The sequence below is a fragment of the Hippocampus zosterae genome, chromosome 6 (genome assembly GCF_025434085.1).
Source record: "Hippocampus zosterae strain Florida chromosome 6, ASM2543408v3, whole genome shotgun sequence".
NCBI classification, from domain to species: domain Eukaryota; kingdom Metazoa; phylum Chordata; class Actinopteri; order Syngnathiformes; family Syngnathidae; genus Hippocampus; species Hippocampus zosterae.
Window position 1 is genome coordinate 13663154 of NC_067456.1, and position 22120 is coordinate 13685273.

Here is a 22120-nt window from a genome sequence, read left to right on the forward strand (position 1 = left end):
AGTTTTGTGGAGCCCTTATGTGCATAACTGCACAAAAACAAGCATGTGTGTGGGTGCGTATAGTAAACATTTCCGCAACACGGAGTGATTTAGAGTGGAGAGGAGAAATATCACACACATTAAAAACAAACACCATGCCGAGTATTTTTAACAAGCAAGAAGTGGAAGATCAGCTTAACTGTGTGAGAGAGGATCTGCTTTGTCTCAACCTTTTGGAATCCCTGGTGGGTGCAGGGGAACTTGTGGGCGGTATGTCCATAATGAGAACGAAGTCTGCACTATAAATGAAGCCGCTGAGACCCCAGACTAAAACAGGACTCTGGCCTCCATGCGGGTAAAGGCAGTAGGGCATATTAATTACAGGATTGACCATGAAAGTGTTTTTTTTTTCTTGTTTTTTTTGGTTTTGTTTTTTACTGCTGCAAATGGCATAAATTTATAAGGCATCCCTTTATATCAGTTTTATTAAAGGCCCCTCGCTGGTCAAAGCAATGCACTTAGTCACTTTGAAGACAATATTTAATTAGATTTTTATTAATTTTGATAGTTGATTTAGATTTTTGGTTGTTGACACCCTGAATAGATAGACCCGATGTTTACTCATTGCCAATGCATCAGCTATGAAAATGCATCCTATACGGGAGGAGCTACCAAAGTAAGGCCCACATTCAGCCCACTCTTTTCTTGAATCCAGCCCACAAAGCATTACCATGCTTGAGAGTCCTATAATATGTGTTGCATAATCAAGTTTAATTATTTCTGTTTTGTTGTTGAACTCTCATTTATATGAGTTTTAAAGGGGTTGACTTTGTAGGTTGTCCTGTATCTGAGAAAAGTCTTTGGATTTTGAAAACTGAAAGAGCCCTTTTTTAGAGGAGTTAGAATGGTGATGCAAATATGAAGTATGTAAAAAAAACATCTACGGCATACATAAATGATTACTCTTACCACTAGTCAACAATCAAATACTGCAACATATGAGTAAAATAACAGACCTGCATCAGTATGGCCTAACTTCACATCACTTTCTATCATGTACCACCTCTAGGGGGCAGAATCTACTAATTGGTGGTAGAGCGACCATTGTCCTGCTTTCTTCACTTTAAGGCAGCGCGGGGGGACAAAACATGTTAACGGTGAGAGTTAACAAGTTAGAGGGTCGCTATTTGGCAAGGTCATTTGGTGAACAAAAAAGCTCAAGTGGGAGGTTGCGATTCTAGAAGGCCTTTGCATCATCTTTGTTGGACCCACTCTTATGAGAGAGCGCTCACTTCTCCCTCTCCTCAACTTCACCTCTTGAGTTACACTTCTGCTTTGGATGATTATTTATTTTGGATGCCGCCGATGACTGTGAAGGACTGACACAGAGGTCATCAAGGGCAACTGTCTTGGCTCCATCTTTATTGACACTTTGAAAAAGGTGCTCTTAATTTTCACCTTACCTGTGTGGGATTTTCAGAAGGAATAATGTCTACATGTTGGAGTAGAAGATCGTGGATTCCAGTTTTGTTTGCTGCCACTCTGGTTGTTCCTTTTGTTCACACCGGATCCAACCACGACAGAAGGCTGGCGGGCTCGTCCTCGTGCTATGGAGGCTTTGACCTCTATTTTGTCTTGGACAAGTGAGTTGAACTCTGTAGTACAATAGAGAAGAGAGAATCGATTTGTGACAAAAAGTTTTTTTTTTATGCAACACATGAATTCATCCTGCAAACAGTTGACAAATACAAACATGCAGTCCAATATCCAGAGCCATTGAATTTGAAGCATATTAGCGAGAAATTCTTGATCCTTTTTGTGCTTGTTGTGACGATTCAGTTGAAATGTGATCAGTATGGACCCTGCACTGCTGTCTTGCCATGTCAGCAGTGTAGATGGATTGGTATTGCAATGGTGTCACAGGGTCTAAAACTACATTTTAGCATAGCACACTGTAAATCCACATTTGTTAACCATTACTCTTGTAACACCTTGTATTTGTCCTCATCAACATAACACAGACCAGATGGGGGACTTTTAACCCAAAATACCGGTAATAAATGGGCAATATTGCGCATCCACTCAAATATAAGGCAATGGTTTAGGGAGGGTTTCACATGCACAAAACTCATATTGGACAGTTCATTAGGTAGACCTGCACACTCTAATGTGATTCAGTAGTGCCAACAATTCTACCTTTAGAATGATAAGAGTACTCAGATGTGACAGACGCTGTCAGAGGAGGATTCATTTGAAAAACACTCACTATATTGTGGTTTACAGTGGTACAAAGCCAAAGTGAGAGGTGCTTCATAATGGACAGTGTACCCACCTGGTACTAACCTAAACAGTTTTGGTGAATCGGCAATCCAGAAATTAGACTGGCAGCCTTCATTGAGACACGTTGAAGAGATCTTTGCCGGAAAACAGAGTTGCCACATCTGGGACATCTGTGGCAAGAACATCAGTCTGTCTTCGAAGTTAAAGTAGTAGACTCTCCACTTTCAAACATTTCCATGTATTAATCTTTTTAGTACTTAGGCCATCAAACACAGTACTTCGGCGTATTAATGCGTGGAAGGTTAGATGTGTAACTTGAGTGCGTGTACTCATCTCCAGTCATGCCGATGCATTGTCCGAGTAAATGTAGATTCTCCGTGTGGGAATCGTGCACGTGTCAAAGTTGATGCACATCTACATGCTATTCCATGTGTTAACACAAGGCATGATATTGCTCCTTCCATTTGTTGTTTTTGCAATGCATTTTATTTTGGATATAGTGAACTTGTAGCAACCATGCCCTCTACCTGCCCCCACCCAGTATTAGCTTCATCATCTCTTGCTGTCTTCCCAGGCTATCTTTCATTGGCTCCAGATGTTTTAATGTTTCAGCCTGCTGTCTTGCTTTTTCGCACTGGAATTTATGTCATACCAACAATGGAAAAATAGGTGTTTGGTATGGAGGAGCAGAAGGAGGAGGAGGGGGTTGGGGAATCTGAGTTAATAAAATCAGAGTTTAAACAAGGACATCAAAAGTGATTCGGAGGTACGAGCACACGTGTTTGTCTTCATTTCATATCATGCAATAAAAGATACTTGTTAGTATCCTGAAAGGTGAATGACATCCTTTCGCTCTGTAATGGTCCCGTGTTAAAAAAAATGCACAGGATGTAGAGGTCTTTGCGGCAGTTGCGCTTCAACACAATTAAAACATGAAGGAAAGCAAAGAATACCAACAGCTAAGCTTCACTATGAGGTCGTACAAAAGAGAACAAAATGGATTAGCATCAACACTGAACTTGTTGTGATCTCAGAGTGGTATACACGGTGACTTAATGTGCGGTCATTTCGCAGATCGGAATAATTAATTGTGGGTGTCTGAGAAGAATGTTAGCGGTAACTTGAGCAGAGCTAAATGAGCGTTCTCCCTCAGGGGAAAGCGCCTCCAAAATGTTGCTGATTTGCTTCTGTGGAAACACTCAACACCACTCAATAAAAAAAAAAAAAAAAAATCAGCTCTCTTTTCTTTGATGTAACTAACCATGTGATGTTTTTGGTAGATCTGGGAGTGTGATGGACCACTGGACTGAAATCTACCATTTTGTTGAGCATTTAGCTCATAAATTCATAAGGTAAACTAATCGTTTTGGAATTTAGAACCTTTCAAGAAACTGATCTAACAAAATTTCATTCTACTATTCTTTAGTCCACAATTACGGATGTCATTTATCGTGTTCTCGACTGAAGGGAAGATTTTAATGAGCCTGACAGAGGACAGGTGGGTACATCTGACCTATTTTGGGATTTTTTTTAATGCTAAACTGTACTGTACTATACAAGTACTCTGCTATGCTATACTATACTATAAACCCCTGCCATTTGAACAGGGGCATGTAGACTTTATATCCCCTGTGGTTTCCTTTCACCTCCTTTGCTAAAAGTTGTATTATTGACTGTGTTGATTATGTTAACAGACATAAATAAATAAGGTAATCAATAAGACTGTTTTATCTCAATTGTAAGAATAATTCTGGTGTTGGGTGCTCTTTTTGGGGGCCTGAGCACTTGACCTCCAAAATATCCGTGCACATGCCTGGTCTGCCTCTAATTTGTTCCCCTAAGATGATGCACTAAAATATTGTAATACTCCTGTACTACTTCATCCATCTGGATCACTCTATGCGGTTGAGGCAAGAGCAATGACGCAACTTCCTTTAACGATTGTGATAGTTTGGCAAATATCACTCAAATTAAATAAACATGCAATGACTACGTAATACTACATCACAATATACTTTTACCGGTAGGTGAAGAAAGGCAACAAAGAAATACATTAAACATACAAATACCAAAAGAAAAGTATAAATGAATCTTAATTAGAGACTGACCTTTTTTTTTCTTCTTAAACTGGTCAAACTGTTCCGTTTGACAATTTCAGACTGGTTCGTCTGCATTTCCCTCAGAGTGCTAAGCCAAGATGACGGCATGCATGGTGGCATGTCATGATTCACGCTAAAGAGTACACAAGCAGTGGACAATATGTGGGTCATATCCTTCCAGCGACACCGCAGCCAGTCATATTGCATTGGGGCGCCTCATAGACTTCTCCAGTTGGATTCATAATGATACATAATCAAGCTCTGGTACATAAAACCAAAGATTTTAAATGACAAATAGCTGGAAAACACTACGTTCGGGACTTAGGTGTTTTGATTATCACAAAAACGTGGCTTAACCCAAGGATATTACAATGCTAGCATGCAGCTAGCTGGCCCCCGGGGCCTTACTGTACACGACTTGTAATAACTGCTCTACCTGATTCGGATATAAATGCCTTCAAGTTAAAACTTAAAGTCTGCAGTGAAAGCTCAGCTTTGTTGTTTAATTTCAAAGCCACTGTGGTGGTATTTAGAGCTAAAAGCGATAAGAATTCTGTCATGCCCATGAGCGAAGATATGAAGTTACGGGCGTGCATGAGTTCAGCACATTGACCTAAAGAGCTTTTATTTACTATGCTGCTGGCATAGTTAGAAGGACAAAATAATAATAATTGAAATAATAATAATATCCATCCATCCATCCATCCATTTTCCACCGCTTATCCGGGGTCGGGTCGCGCGGATAATAATACAATAATAATTATCAATAATACTGCTGTGAACATATACTTTATCTTTTAAACTAACTATACAAGACACAACTGAGTTTTCGAACAGTCAACTCATACCAAACCGAACACCGTGAGCACAAAGCCGAGATACCAACTGAACCCTAGATTTGGTCAACCACTCCTAATCTTAATAAATACTGTAAAACATTGCATTATATGAGATGGGCTTGTTTTGCGTATGCCACCTCAGAGAGCGTATCCGCAAAGGTCTGGAGGAGCTCCAGGGAGTTCATCCAGGAGGGGACACCTTCATGCACGAGGGCATCCTGAGGGTGAGTTGCGGCATTTCTCTCTCCATTCTTCATACAACATGAACAGCACACACAGAACCCACTAAACAGATGTTGCCTTCCTGCAGGGTGTGGTTTGACAGCTCATTGTCCTTGTTTTTGCTCCACAGGCCAGTGAGCAGATATACTATGGAAACATAGAAGGTTTGTCGTACAAGATTGTACCTTCCTTTTTCATGTCAAAGTCTTACCAGTAAAACCATCCTCATATTAAAGACTGAAGAGTCGGGGGGTCTCTGAAGCTTTTAAGCCTTTTTAATGTGAGGAATCATTTAAAAAATGTTAAAATGTTCTAAGTATAAGTGAAAGAGCTTTGCCTTATCTCCATTACCTGTTGCTCCATGCTCATAAATGGGGCTTGCGTATGAAATCTGACACATTTTTCTAGATAAGCACAGATAATACATTTATTCTCAAAGGATGACCATATGGTTTACATCCGCAGGTTATCGCACCGCCAGTGTGATTATAGCTCTGACAGATGGAGAGCTGCACGAGGATCTCTTCTACTATGCCGAGAGAGAGGTCAGAGAGACAAATAGGCTTCTACACTAATTGCAAGCAGGTGAAACATTTCTGTTTGCACCACTAACCCCCATTAAATGGCGCCACATCAGCGCTTTGAAAATCCTGTTGTTTACTGCTCTAAGTCAAAGCTTCTGTAAGAGCCCAGTGCAGGTGAGCTGTGTTGGACTTTGTTGTGTGTGTTCAAACACATGAAGCTAGCCATAATAATAGTCCATCATCAAAAAGCAATGATTTATTTTTCAAAATAGTCCTGCTTGTTGCATGTCTTGTAAAACATGTCGCTGTATGACACATTTCAAAGCGGTGTAGTTGTGTTTTGTAAAATGTTGTAAAATGCCAAGATGTAACTGAATCCATTTGCTGCATAGAATTTTGTTTTATTTGTGTTTTCAATCTTTGCCAACCTGACAGGCCAATCGCTCCCGGAGCCTGGGGGCCACCGTTTACTGCGTTGGGGTGAAGGACTTCAATGAGACTCAGGTGCCTGTTTGCATTCCCTTTAGTCCATATGTCTCAAACATGAAAAATTTTCCATATTTATTTGTCGTGGAATGGAGCGTAAGTGACGACTCTCTCGTAGTCGTGTAATAAAGGGGTTACAGATTTTTTAATGCAATATTTTAATAGTCAAGCTGCCAAAAATTATTTTATTTGACAATAGCAAAAATAGACTATCGTTATATACATATATTAACATCACAGAATTTTTTAAAAAATCACGGATATTTTTTTTTAAATGAAAAAATTTCAGGGGCAAAAAACACACTGTACAGCAAAACAGCATACTCTCGTGCTGTCTTTCAACAGCAATGTTCCTTCTGATTACATCACACATTTTCAGCGGCCACAGAACCTGCGTCTAACACAAAAATAAACAAACAAATAAATAAATAAAATCATCATGTGCCAGCATACAGTATGCCACACGCAGGAGTCACCAACTCCGGTCCTTGACGGCCACTGTCCTGTGTCTTTCATACGTCGGCCTACTCCAACACACCTGATTCAAATAGTCAGCTCAACAGCAATCTCTACGGAATCCTAATAATGATCCTGAACATTTGAATTAGTTGTGTTGAAGTGAGGGAAACATCTCAGACATGCAGGATGGAGGGCCTCAGGGACCAGAATTGGAGTCCCCTAGATTTGGTTATCTGGACAGACGGGAACAAAAAGTCAGCAAGAAAATCACCGTAAAATAACATTTCAAGGATCATGATGAAAGCAAAAAGGGTATTATTTTTATAATTGAATGCTGTTTTGTGTTTAGTATAATATGCACAGTGAAAAGACAGCAATACAAGCATGAATGTGGGTAAATTTGTCAACATCTGGCTCACTGGTGTTTTTAATTGCTCACCTTCAGCTGGCAAAGATTGCTGACAGTAAGGACCATGTATTCCCGGTCAATGATGGATTTGAGGCTTTGCAAGGGGTCATTGATTCTGTAAGTATCACTCTGGTCCACACAGGCAACATCTGTATGGAAATAAGCGACATGGCATTGTCGGCCCACAGGAAATCACCTTGAAATATAATACCTCCTGGACTCTATGATCTTCTAGTTAGACTCGTTAGAATGCATACCAGACTTAAAGGACCATAAGCGTCCTTTAAACGCTTGCATCCATGAAACTCTGCCTGGGACACAATCCCAGAAAAAAAATGTTGCTGTACCTGTGACTTTGCTGCCTTTGATCAATGAGGACCACGTTTGGCCGAACAGGATCAAATAGATTACTGGATCTCTTGTGACCTCGCCGTTGTCAGGAAATAAAAAGCAGTGTGTCGTGACAACAGGGTTGCCTTTCGATAGGTTAGCCTTCTCATCTGCAGCGCATTATCATCTCATTTGAATTTCAAGGAAGCAAGTATGTTGTTGTAGATGCCAGGAACAGTTAAAGTAGCAATATCATGTCAAGAAGCACAGCAATGCCGTAAGTGGATGCTTTGGGACGGGAAGCAAGAGATTAGCATAAGGAAACACTGACGCTGTAAAAATATTGAAGAGAATGCCAAGTTATTCCTGTTATAAGGCTTCCATATTGATGTTTCCCCCCCACACTCCCTCATTTCCTCAGATCCTGAAAAAGTCTTGCATTGAGATTTTGGCAGCTGAACCTTCCAGTATCTGTGCAGGAGGTGAGGAAGCACGTTTCCCTCCATGCCGAGAATCATAAATTTTGCACTGAAGATTTTGGGGTCATTACCAAATGTTGAGGTGACATTTTGTGTTTTCATTTCTCCTCTGCCAGAGTCATTCCAGGTTGTAGTGAGAGGAAATGGATTCCTCCATGCTCGCAATGTTGAGAAGGTCCTGTGCAGCTTTCGCATTAATGACACCGTTACTAAAAGTGAGTGAAACAGATCTCAAAATCCAAATGACCAAGATGTTTATTTTTTCCGGGTGTAGTTTACGCCAACATTGTTTTTACATGGGAATATTACAAATACCTCTCACTATAGTTAAGATGTAGCCAACTGTGTCAATACAAATATCCTTTATTGTTACACACCACCAACACTTCTCCGATAGCGTCAATCATGAATGAGCATTAATATCTTTGTAAGGGGAGAATGTTTGACTATTATCTTGAATCTCATTATCATATCCAAGTGAAGTTTAAATTAAATGTCCTGTGCGCAGCTGGGATCCTGCGTGATCAAAGGCAGGTGCCAAGTTTACCGCTTCTGCTATTTTATGTGAAAACGGCAACGGTGCCACACATGAAACAAAATGTTTAAATTGCCTTTAGGCTAACAAACTATTTCTCCACAGTCTTTATGGCTGGAGTACTTTAATGGTTGCGGAAATCGCTTCCCACTGTGCACACCACAGCTCAGCGGGAAGCGTTGGTTTAATTTACAAAGAAAGATCAAACACTTATGCTCTATCAGGCAAACTGGTAGAGGTCCACTGTTTTCGAAAGCTAGTTTATGTCATGTTGACATGATGACTGGTTCCATGATATCGATAAATATTGTATGGGGAGATATTACAGAAGAAAATATTCATTTATCAGTCAGTTCTGAGGTTTGAACGCAGGCTATGGCCTTACTTTGTGGCGTTTGTATGTTCTTCCTATCCTTGCGTGGATTATCCCCAGATTACGGTAGGTTACTTGAAGCATCTCACTTGACCTTAGATGTGAATGTGCTGTTCACTGGATTTGAGGAGATGTTTTTGAGAAGCCATCCTTCCATTTTCAACACCGCTTATCCTGAACAGAGTGCCGGGGGGCTCGCCGGAGCCTATCCCAGCTGAATTCGAGCGGAAGGCAGACTACAGTCTGAAATGTTCGCCAGTCAGTCGCAGGACACATCAAGAGACAAACAGTCATTGACACCCACATGCACACCGTCAGCGAGTGAGAACCAAGCCGTCGCTGCCCGCACACAAGTCAGGCGAGCGTACCACTATACCATCTGTGACCTCTCAAGAAGCCCCGCGAGTCCAATTTATCTCTCTCTTTAATGGATGACAAAGTGGAGCGAGATCATATATGATGTGGCACAGTTCCTGTTGAGCTTGTTTCTGGCCACATCATTTGCTTATCCCTCCATCCTGCATAGAGTTTCAAGAGTGGATCAGCTACGGCCCATGTGTGTCTCGTGTTGATTTCATTACTTCTGGGGTATGCTCTCCCCCAGCCAGAATAAACACAGTGGACTGGTCATGGTGCTTGTTGGAGCTGCTTTCCAAAAAGCCAGCTGGAAATGGACAAGACCTAGATTTGCCTCAAAAACAAAACCTAGTTGTTTTGCTGAGGTGTTTTCTACTAGAGACTTTGTTCCCAAAGTACTGAAAACACTTGTTTTGATTTTAAGGGAATGCGCTTCTCAGAAATTTCTGAAGCGACTTCTTGCGAAAGTCACTACGTTTCCGTGAACATGTTCCTGGAGTTCCCTCTCCTCTTGCCCAATATTCATTCACCAACTTGTTGTGAACAACAAATCGATTTCAGAAAAACATGTTTTTTTAACTTTTCAGCAGTTTTTTATAGGAGTTGATACGAGAAGACTGGAATGTTTGGCTCATGCATTTGTATTGAAACTTTTCCATCTTTGTCTCTAGTGGTCAAACCTTTGATAGTGGAGGATACATATCTTCTGTGCCAGGCACCTGTGCTCCAGGATGAGGGAATGTCAGTTCACCGTCGCACCCATGTTTGTTTTTCCACGGTGCCGCCAGTATGACAGTTCAGTCATTTTCTCATTTCTTTTCCAGGGCCGCAAATCTTTACGTCAGTATGAACGAAGGGCTCAGTTTCATCTCTAGTTCTGTCACCATTACAACTGTGAGCTGTGTGAGTACAACTCAAAAAGGAGTCCTCTAACATTGTAAAACTAAACACACACACGCGCGCACACACACGCACACACTCATTCCAGTGTCAAAACTGCCATCATAACTTTTATTAATTGTAACTTTCCACATTTTTCACTCATATTCTTAACTGACATACAATTGTAAATTAAGTTAGCGCTGTTTATTGCATTCCGTACATATTGCATATTTGAAGCTCAAAGAGACATGAGTCAATATAAACTGCCAGACTTTGAGCCTTCTCTCTAGTTTTGACCCTTGCATAATATGTAAGATTTATATGTTGTCAATATTTGGAATTGCTCCGCAAATATTGAAACCAATCCTCACTACAAACGTGACAATCTGACGCCAACCAACTAACTGCAAGCTCCAATTTACCTCAGCGCCTCCGACTGGGTGAACATATGCCCCACAGACACAATCATAGATGAACTAACTGTGTGTATTGCTGCTTCGTCTCCTTTGATTTGACCCAAAGTGAGGAGCAACTGCACCTGAATCAACCACATGCATGGTTGTGCAGTCTCACAAACTTTGCCACTACCAAAGAATCTTGCCTTTAAGCTTGTGACAAATTCCTTGCACGTTCAAAATACTTGGCCAATAAAGATGATTCTGATATGCAAGTAACAATGCCATTCAGTGCTTCACATTATTTATTTCCGCCTCTCATGACAAATAAATGACATGGTGGCCTTTTAAATTAGAAACAAAACAACTTGATCGACCAAAGGAGCAGGAAATAAAAGGGCACCATCTTTGGACAGTATAATTCAACATAGAGTGATGCTCCCGTTTATGTGTCACAGTCTGATGGGACCATTTTGGCCATTACTCTGCTCATCCTGATGCTGCTGCTCATTTTGGCTCTCCTATGGTGGTTCTGGCCCCTCTGCTGCACTGTGGTGAGTTCACCTTCTCATATAAATTAAAATATAAGTCATCCCCTTTCATACGGAAATCTTTTTACAACACGGCTACCTTTACGCTCTCTGTTCTTGTCTATTTCATGGCATTTCAAGTCCTTGCGTGTCTGTTTGGGAAAATGATGCCGGGTTACCATGGAGAGTCATTCTTGCGCCAGGATTTGGAAAAGGATGGAGGAAAATCACAAATAAGAAAAATCAGGGTCACGCATTTAATTTGCTGTCTTTATTTAGTTTAGAATCAACCTGACAGCTCATCTGTAGATGGTAAAAATGACACAGAACCACACACGAGAGGCGTGTGCGACCTGTGCCAGACAGACTAAACTGTACGTGCAATATGTGATCACATATGCTGGTAACGCTTCAGCCTTGCGGCAATCTCAAACAATGCACATCTGAAACCATGAGGAAAAGGATGACTATATTACATAGAGAGGATATTGCTCCACAAATAAATAGTTAAATAAATGTCGCATTTTTGGGAACTCAATTTTGCCCCCAAAAAATGTGGACGGCAGATTTCTAGGTCAGCGCATTGCTCATCTAAGTGGACGAAGCATTTCCTCAGCCATGGGCGGAGACAACCGTGTTTGACATGCTTTTGTGACTATCTGATGTGGACTGATCTCTCTCTCCGTGTTTATTCCTTCTCAGATCATCCATGAGCCGCCGCCACCTATTGCGGAGGAGAGTTCGGTAGGAGCGCCACTCTTTTAGACTTGAATGATTCCTTGCCAGTGTTTAGTTTATTCTGACATCTTATACCTCAATGACCAAGCGCTCTCATTCTCTCCAAGTCTTGACCAATCTCTCAAATGTGTTGCGAGTTGACGCCCTCCAAGATTAACAATGAAATTCAGACTTTTGCTATTTTCCATCTTTACCCATCCCAGTTTTGTGGCCGTTTTTAATTTACAGCCTCAAGTCAATCTTCCCCGCATTCCGTTTGGAAGTATAGCCGGCCAATAATTCACTAGTATCCCATTGCGTTTGTTTACAGTAATTATACTGTTGATTCCTGAAACTAATCGCTTTTGCGTGCTTGTCATGACTTTGTCGACTTGACAAGATGAAAGATTATTAGTCAGATGGACAATATATTACAAGGATGAAACGTCATGACAATATCCTTTTGGGCTACTGTGTTATTTCCTTGGATGTGTCAACCACTACTGACAGACAGAGAAAACCCAAGGATGGAAGTAAGAGTGGAGAATGACAGAAGAAATTCTTTTAAAAAACTATGCGTGGTTATGATGCAAGAGGATATTTGCAGGTTGTGTTCTGGTCACTAGCCACAACATTGGGTACACCTGAACAATAGAATGTCGGTTTCCAAGATTCTGCCCTTAAAAAATTAATCTCGCATCATTTTTATTGACATGTTGGAGAAGTGGAAATATTGTGTTTATTGTTTGCAGAGGTGTAGATTGTAATATTTAGACCCTTTTATGTCCAGTTTATCCAAAAAGGTCATCCAAATATTTTACTCAACACTTAGTTCGATGCATTGGATTTCTACAAATCATTCAACTGTAACCATAGCAACAAAGACATTTTGATAGGCATCATCTCAGTACATGGAGCCAGTGAAGTGGTTGATTCAAATCCCCGCATCATTGAGCTTCGTTGTCCCAACCCAACAGGATGATGAAGACGATGATACACCAAAGAAGAAATGGCCCACTGTAGATGCTTCCTACTATGGAGGACGGGGAGTCGGGGGAATCAAAAGGATGGAGGTGAGAACGGAGTGTTGAATGACTCCACCTTCGGACTTGAAATCCACTTACAGCAAAGTGGTCTTTGTTAGGTTCGCTGGGGTGAGAAAGGCTCCACAGAAGAAGGAGCAAAGCTGGAGAAGGCCAAAAATGCCAAAGTGAAGATGCCTGAGCAGGAGTTTGTGCAGTCCCCAACGCGTGTTCTCAACAATGGCATGCACAAACCACTTGGACCGCACAAGTGGTACTCTCCCATACAGGTACATGAATGAATGAATGCTCTAATAATTGCTCAGATATAGAAACTTCAACCGGATTCAGAAGTTCTTGTACATTTCAGGCCAGGCAGATAAATATCCGTTTCTGCATTTTACATAAACTTATGCAATCTGATATAATGAAATGTGACAAAAGATCTGAATATGATAAATTGCTGCCAGACCAAAGGCCAGTTGTGATCAGAGCCAGATGGACTCATATTTGCCAGTTCCCACTTATAAAGGCCCTTGAAAGCAACCGTTTGCATGTGGGTGCGTCGTTAATGCACACCTATTACAAAGGATCAATGTTAATCAGCTGCGGGCCATGTAAGTAGAAACATTGCTGAGATCTGTTTATGAAAGTGACACGAAATATTTTGAAGTAACACGGCTGCTTTGACGCTGCTCTTCCAGCGCTGGCTTAGAGGAGTGACACTTCATTCCCATTGAAAGGAGATTGTTAATAGAAACCAGGCTCCTGTTGGACTGACCTCCAGGGAACGGGGCTGCGCGACTAGCATTTTTGTGAAGGGGGGGGGGAGAACCTCAGCTGTATTGCCCTCCCTTTATCATCAGCATAGCTGCTTTATTTGAAACTATGAAGAGAAGATTCATAGATGAAGACGGGGCGTTGATATATTCTATTGTATATCAGGAAGAAGGGCAGAAACCAGGATATTGCACTACAACATCTGTGTCATTAAGATTTGCATTTTAACTGCTTTGTTTCTATAGAACAAGATGGATGCATTGTGGGCCCTTTTAAGGAAAGCCTACAACCGCGTGTCTGTTATGAGACCTCATCCAGGTGATAAGGTAAGATTGTCACAAAGTGACAGATAATGTCAATCAGTGTGTGTGTGAGATTGCATGAAATTTGCTCAACAAGGAGACCCCTTTTTGTTCCGCTAATTACAGAGAAAGTGCCGAAGCTGCGAGCGCTGTAGATCACAGTGTTTCCCCAAATATTATTGAGCCTTGTCACCCATTTTGCTTGAGGCACACCACCAAACCAAAATGTTGCCAAAATTACGCATACTTAACTGATGACGATCTTGATTCAGTTTACTCACAAAATGACTTGCTCAGTCTGAAATCTTGGCCTGTTTATTTGGACACAAAGTTAATATGCATATTTTTTTTCTTTCTAGAAAACCCTAAAAACAGCCCCAAATACTGAATACATTATATTTAACAATAATTAATAATGCTAATTTTGTATCAGCTGTTCAACTGAGGACGCCGGCAATATTAGCACAGGTGGCCAGCATGCGGAGATGTTTAAGTGATATATATTGTCTATCTTGCTAAAATAATGGCCCATGTCATATTTTTTATATATGACATAGGCCATTATTTTAACAAGATAAACAATGTGATCATTTACTGCATTGCAAACACTTTTCTGGACCCCAAGGAACCACTGACCCCAATTTGAGAACCGTTGCATAAAGAGAGCCCCACGGGTGAAGTGACTGTAAATTGGGAGTTAACCTTCGTCTGGCGTCTGGCTGGCTGCAGTGCGAATTCATGCAGGGAAGAGATGTCTGTTGAAGTCATCGCAGGAAAAAGCCAAATGTGATTTCCCGATGGCGAGCTGCGTAATCAAGGCGATAACGGTTCACTCGACTGTTGGCAGTCAACATGCAGTGTCGAGGGATGGGATTGGCACAATACAACAACATGAGCAACATCAAATTATGAAATCACATTTAACAACCTCTGTTGAGGTGAGATTGTGTCCCCCAGAAAAGTGAAATGAATGTACGGTTTGCCATACTAGCATTTGTGTTTGCTGACTACCACACCATTTTTACTCTCGCATCGTTTTTTTGTATTCTTTCAAAAATTTGTGCAGATTCCACTTGCCAAGATTCATGTTTAAGGTTAACAGTAACATGCAAGGTTAATCACCTCACACAACAGTTCATTGAGAAGCAATATTTGGCATTGTCCAGTGATGACTTGACCAGAAATCTTTTCACTGCATCAATCGGTGCTGCAGCCAGACTTGAGATGGACGTAAACTCCTTTGAGACTTACATTGAAAAAATAAAAAAAGTAAAAATGCTTTCTCAAAATTTTTACCGGGATTTGCACATTCGCTACCTCCTCAGAGTTGATGGAAATCAGTTGTGTGTTGTTTTTTGCAAGATCTTGCTAACGGCAATCAAAATAGTACTTGCATTGGATAAGCTAGTAAGGTAATGTAATAGTGATATTCAGAGCAATAATTTTCACATTTGAGATCCAACTCTTGTGTGACATTCAGTCAGCTGTACAACCCTGGCTGTGCTATACCAGTACAAAGGTCTTTACATACACATACGAACGTTATGTATACCAGCCGCTTGTTTATTTTCACAAAACTGTGTCAGGTGGCACACAGCTGTGTTTATACTCAAGTCTGACCGGGAGTATGGAACAATGTGAGTCATTGCTTCGTCACAAGTGTTTCTCATTTAACACACAAGGACAGCAGAGGGAATGGCACGGCCAGCTTTCAGGGGTACATTTTTTTTCTTTGTTATTCATTGTAGTTACGGTTTGCATGGGTATACGCTTATATCAAAGTAGGAGTATGTCAAACAATTTTCTGAAAACGCATGCCAAACTAAGTGCAAAACCAATTTGCAGAGATAGGCATTCCGTCCCCAGGACGGAACGGTCCATTCTACAGAACGGTCCATTCGACAGTCTTGGACGGACGCAGATAATTTTTTTTTTTAAAGGACAAATTAATTTAATCGTCCCTAACTGGGTTAAGTATGTGGTGTCAAAATAAGGCTAGAGTGTAGCCAAACAATGGATTTTCTTAACAGGCGATTGCATCTGAATAGAATTTTTATAGGAACGCTACCACAGGTCAGAGAACAAAGTGCCTACAGACACCCATTTCACAACAAGGGTGGGAATGGACTGGGACGGAAGCGCTTTCAATGGAAGATGATTATTATATGAATAAGGATGGAGTGACGATGACAGAAAGGTACCCATGTCGCAGACGTAGGACTGACTGGCAAAATAGGCTAAAGTGCTCATCTTTGCCAACTTTATTGTATAAATATTACACGAAAACAACATCCTTGAAATGGTCACATCCATGTGTGCAGATGTCGTTGAGCAAAGTCAACGTACGATGGCAATTCCTAGAATAGGACAAATTATGCAACCAACTCCAACATTCCACTTGCCATAAAATCATTTGATTAATCTGTTATGAGTCAAAGATCTGTTGGTAACATTTTGTCCAAGTGCTTATGTGGAGGATTGTTGACTACTGCATTGGGCAATTCTGTCATAATTTGATTTTGAACACTTTATTCAGAGAGCTTGAAAATTGTACTTCCTGTAAGACATATGGGGCAGTACAGTGTGTTACAAAGATCACCCTCACACACACACTGTCCTCAAATCCACTGACTGAGTGAGGTCATCAAGAAAAAAAATGCAAACAGGTGTTGAACATTAACCTATAGAGGTGTCAAGTTTCCCCCCCCCCCCACCAAAGTTCCATTTTAATTATATTTATGTCATTTTTTCCAAGTATAGATATTAAAAAAAATACCCACACAAGCCCTTGGATTTGATGACTTCTATAAATTTTGAGTAGGTTGTTACTCTTTGCAGGATTTAGAGAACAAGGCTTGCTGTGACGAGTGAACATTTGTAAGAAAAGACTCCACCCCAAAAGTGCTTCACTGCCCATGTTAATAGTATAAACTTTAAATGTATGTTAAATAGTATATGGCAAACAACTCTTTGGGGTCCATATCCATAAATAGCACAGCTCTGATCAACCGTGAAAACTGGCAGAGTCTGTTTTTCATGCTAACGCAAGCCTCAATGCGCTAGATTGTGGATTTGGTTCATCTTTGTGTGCTACGCTGGGCATTTCGGCGTACCGAGGGTGCTTCTTTTGACTTGTGCCAGAGTTTGATGGCTGAGAGTAGACTAACCTTTGACGCCTTCTGGAATCGCATCCAACTATTAGATGATCTCTGCACTCAACCTGCGGCATGACAAGCAAATCAGTGTATTTTTCTGCCATGTCATGGGCTATCAGTGTGCCTCTCATGCAGTACAATTCATGGCAATGAGGATACTCTCTTCGACTAGCCGTGAATCAAAGCGGCTGTGTTCACGCCCACAATGACACAAAACACCCTTTTTTAACCCTTTACAACCATTTGCACGGGTCTGTCTCCACCAGAAAACAAAACAATCTGTTGAGGCTTTCTAAAATGGGCTCTTACTAAGTATGCTACTGTCTCATATGACATGTATGAAGTGTTTGAAATATTTGTGGAATAACAAATTGTACAACCTCAGGAACTTTTGTTGATTGAATGAAGCCAACGACCAACTTCATGAGCTTGAGTGAGTCTCGTGTAAAGCGTTCTTTGGGGGCATTGAAAAAAAATAAAGAATAAAGCCTTCTTGAGGACTTGCAGTAAACAGGCTGCTCTGGTTGCAATTAGGATCCTCTCTTTTATAACTTGCCCGAAATGAATGCCGCGGAGGGACTAACAAGATCCATCCATGACAAATGCAATGTCAGGTTCCTGTAACACGACGTCTCCTACCGGGCCTAATAAGATCAACTGTGTGTGTGTTTTTTGTATCGAGTCGTGTACATTTCATACTTTGTCTCTTCTTGTGGAGAGAAGTAATTGCGTGCCCATTTAGTTTGTTAGCACACTTAAAGACAGATTTGCAGTTTTTGTGTAACCAACACGAATACCCAGAGAACACAGACCTCCACCAAGGCTTAAGCATTCACATGGACGGAAAAACTGGAGTTAGAATACTGCCTCTGATCGCCTTTAAACTTGTTGCACTTTTCAACTTTTGACCCTGCATACACATTCCATTTGAATCGAGATATGATTGTCACCGTCTCATCAATGTGCTTAATGCTAATTTAGTGGAAAGATCATTGGAAACGGTTCTTCCTATTAAATGAAACCTTGCTAAATCAAGAAATGTTGGCAGGAAATTGTACACACTGAAGGAGACAAATAAACCAAGGTACTGTAATTGAAAGCAGATTTCTGCTTCTCGTCAACACACCATTAAATGCAACACACACAAGATATATGTTGCCCTGAAGAGGAAAACCTCGACTAAACACCCAACATGTAAGAAAAAAATAAAAACCTTAAGAAACCAAAAGCAAACTCCTTATACGTACAGTATATCTTTCACTAAGGCCATCGGGTGTGATTTCACCCAGACAAGACTTCACAGTATGATTAACCTTTTCATGCACCCTGTAAGCTGGTAACATAATAAGCCAGCCACTGTCTTCGAATGGGTTAAAATAAAAAGTGCACACGTAAAGATGCATTATAAACAAGGACAAGGACAGTTTGTCCTACCTTTTGACTTCCAATGTGTCACGAACGGTGTGGTGGAGGACCCCCAAAAGGCAGGCCGGGGGGAGGAAGGAACAGGGTGAACTTGACAAACTGTATTAAAACACTGAGAAAACTAAACTCAGAACAAACTCCTGAAAAAAAACAAGGATCCAAAGTAACAAACCAAAACCCATGGCAGACGCAAAAACAAAGTGAAAGCAATAGAAAAAAAAATATCCAAAGCAGGAAGGCACAAACACTAACAAAAGCGGTGACAGCAAAAACAGAAAGGAACAACAGAAACAATGACCCGATACTAGGTGGTCGGGAGTCCTTTTGACAGAAAACTGACTAATTACATGATGACCAGCAGGTGTGCCGCTGTAGGAGGAGCCCAACAGAGCCACCTGTTGGTCCCAAACAAATCAACCGTGACACAATGACTTTTGATGATATCATGAACGGATGAGGCCAAGCTAAAATCTCTTACTTTCTCATAGCATCCGAATTACTGATTGTAAATATTATATTTACATGATGTGCTCGAGCATTATAAGCGTTCACTTAAATGGAGGGAAAGATTGATATGCTGAGTTGATTTACAGTAAAAGATAAAAGGTTTTTACTAGTGTTGTCAAGAAATTATTATTTTGTAAAAAAAAAAAAGAATCAATTTTCTGTGATTAATCGCTATTACAGTATTTGCATTTTTCGATCAAATGGTTAAACAAAAAGCGAATGTACATGACCTCGTTGGCCTTTCTTGCAGGGTGGTTTCTCGTGAACATTTAGAAAGCGAAGCAGTCAATCGTGTTTGAATTGGACTTACAGTCCTGCATTTTCCAGCGATATGAGAATCATTGGGCCTGCTCCAAGCTGAGCTTTGGACACATGCGCAAACTCTTGCACTGATGCACTCCAAAACAATGACAGTGCCTTCCTTTTTGATCTTCACAAACATTAATAATGTGCTGTGAAAATGAGTGCTCCAAGTAGTCAGTAGTCAAATAGAAGTACATATTCAACTAATTTATCCAATATATATTTAAACAAAAGAATTGAACATTTCTGCTTTTATAGGCCTGTTGAATAGACACTAAAAGTCACTGAGCTGCACCGTAAAAAGTAACATCTGGTCCGCTTTGTCATTTCAGGGCCGATGCATGAACTTCATTCGTATGAAGTCGGCCACTCCTCACTACCCCCACTATAACCCGCCGCCCATCTACACCCCTCCCAGCAGGAGCCCACCTGCACCACAGGGCACTCTCCCGCCAACCCCCTGTGGCCCACCGTCATCGCCCCTGTTCTCCACTACCCTGCCCTTACTGCTTTCGACGCCCTCCGACGCATCCCCCTCCCCTCCATCCACTCCTCCTTATTACACCCCGCCTCCCAAACGGGCCCTCCCTCCCACCTCCTTGCACACGCTCGCCGCGCCCGAGCTGCCGCTCACCCCGCCGCCGCCCCTCTCGTCCTCCGGCACCTTGCCCCCGCTACCTCAAGGCCCCGCCCCAGGACGAGCCCCGCCGCCGGCCCGCCCACCGCCACGCCCCGGCCTGTAGCTGGGAAAGTGAGAATCCCAGCAAGAAACGTAAAGAAACGTGACCATGTTTGATTGTGTCTGTAGGAGAGCAAAGCCCAGCAGGCTGTGGCCCACCTGCCTTGTGCAGAGGACAACGAGGAGATGCTTTCCGCTATTTGTCTACACTGACTTTTGGACACAACTAGCCCAACGGATGCTTGAATCACTGACCTTGAATCATATTCATTCTCCCGCAGAGAGATTTAAGTGTCCACTCCCTGTCCAGCTGAGAGATGATAGACTCGCACATGGGAGCACGATCCTATAACGATAAAATGACTCCAACTGCATCATGGAGAATCCGACACAGCCTTGCATTTTGATATCAATGAAACCTGAGCAGTTTCATCTAGCGTTTGTACTTCTTGGGGTCAAGGGTGAGTTGGAGTCTATGCCAGTAAACTTAGGCGGAGTGGCGGTCTTAGGTGGGCATTGGACTGACTCGGATGCTGGACTGTTTGGCTCGTTTCATTGGAAGAAAAAGAAAAGAAGAGAATTTGTATTTTTCTAAGGGGAGACAATCGCTGGGCACGAATAAACATTCACACTCACACTATGACACCTCTGCAAATATTAGAGTCAGTTGAACAATCGTATGTCATAATCTTTGTACAGTTCTTATTCCTTGATAAACCAGATTCCATATGGTCGTTTACGCACTTGAAAATGGGCGCGTCCGACCGGAGCATGTCTGCGATTGGAGAACTTGTTTTATACTACTCGTACCGCTAACTTGTTTGTATGAAGCTGTTGTTTTAATAAAAGTGTCAAAACAATCACTCCTACCGTGCTAATAAATGAACTACAGCATTGATAAATCACATAATGTTCACCAATGATGTTCTGATGTGAACAGCTGACCTGCTATGGATCAGAGGGTTCTCAAACTTTGACTTTCCCTTTCGGAGACTACATTTCAGATTTATTCATTTTTTATTTTACCATGATGGTGCCAGAATGTTACAGTGGGTTGTCAATCTAAATGTAAGAATGACAATTTACATGATGGACGGGTGTTTCTTTCAAAAGCAAAGTAAACCTTTTCATACTTTAAATTAACTTTGCATTTCTGGATATTTTTTTTTCTCGTAATTTTTGCAATGTCCATTCTTGATCCCAATCTTTTTTTTTTTTTAAACCCTCTATGTTTATACTCTCATATGGCTTCCATACTAGTGAACTATTAATGGCTGTGACAAAACCCACTATTGATTACGGAGCTAGTTGCGTGCACAGTGACACGGTGACTCGGATCACCAGGTTCGCACACTGTCACTCGGCAGGGCAGCCCACGCAGTGGAGACTGTGAAGTGAGGGAGGAAAAAAAAAATGAAACTTCCATTATGGCTAAGCAGCTCCAGATGTTCACACGCTGCATTATGCACACATGTGCGTGAGCCATCATGGAAAATAGCAGAGTCCGACTAATCTTCTGGAAATATGGACGGGCCTTAGGAAAGCCGAAATGGTGCTAATGACTCCTGGCGGGTTTTTGGGGTTGTGGGGGGAGTGCAATGAAGAGCTAAGGCCACCTCTCACATGGAGAAAGTCACATGAGGCTTTGTGGGTGACTCCACGAGCGGCTGCAATGAATCGCTGCAGACATGTTTGTGGCAGGAGGTCAAAATATTTCATTCCATTTATTTTTTGTCTTTTATTTCGACTTAAGTGAAGAAGCTGAATCGGTGCTTACATTTAAGTACAATGCTATGACCTCTTTAAACCACTGGGTCAAAAAGCTGGTACAAAAAGTACCATGCCAGTGGGGGGGTAATTTATTTGACCCAACCTGTCGGAACAAGATTTTAATCCAAAGAGGGGTAGTAACTAATGAGTTAAAGCTGCCAAGAACCACGTTATCAGTATAGCTGTGGTTAACCCCTTGATTCAATGCACTCACATGTTTTAAACCAAAACCAAATTTTCTAATCTAACTAGATTTTGTTGTTGTTACTTTTTTTTGTGTTT

At 41.4% G+C, this 22120-nt stretch overlaps 1 protein-coding gene and 1 long non-coding RNA gene across 2 annotated transcripts; one reads left to right on the forward strand and one right to left on the reverse strand.

Annotated features, from left to right (window-relative positions):
- The first annotated feature begins 1119 nt into the window (after positions 1-1119).
- Positions 1120-20931, forward strand: antxr1a (ANTXR cell adhesion molecule 1a). Its single transcript, XM_052067637.1, has 18 exons — positions 1120-1622; positions 3540-3611; positions 3686-3757; positions 5340-5421; positions 5550-5583; positions 5885-5964; positions 6379-6447; positions 7334-7414; positions 8049-8109; positions 8223-8321; positions 10043-10112; positions 10196-10274; positions 11107-11202; positions 11881-11922; positions 12873-12968; positions 13040-13207; positions 13943-14023; positions 19722-20931. The coding sequence occupies exons 1-18, from the start codon at positions 1468-1470 to the stop codon at positions 20130-20132; spliced, it is 1848 nt and encodes a 615-aa protein (XP_051923597.1). The 5' UTR covers positions 1120-1467; the 3' UTR covers positions 20133-20931.
- LOC127601944 (uncharacterized) lies at positions 11114-18890 on the reverse strand. Its single transcript, XR_007962674.1, has 3 exons — positions 18589-18890; positions 11279-11371; positions 11114-11212 (listed from the first exon to the last, which is right to left on the reverse strand). It is a non-coding gene; the product is annotated as an uncharacterized LOC127601944 (long non-coding RNA).
- Positions 20932-22120: the final 1189 nt, after the last annotated feature.

Coding starts and splice junctions, on each gene's coding strand:
- antxr1a (XM_052067637.1), top strand. CDS start 1,468: ATGTCTACATGTTGGAGTAGAAGATCGTGGATTCCAGTTTTGTTTGCT. Junction 1,623..3,539: donor CTCTATTTTGTCTTGGACAA/GTGAGTTGAACT, acceptor TGTTTTTGGTAG/ATCTGGGAGTGTGATGGACC. Junction 10,113..10,195: donor GTGCTCCAGGATGAGGGAAT/GTCAGTTCACCG, acceptor TTTCTTTTCCAG/GGCCGCAAATCTTTACGTCA.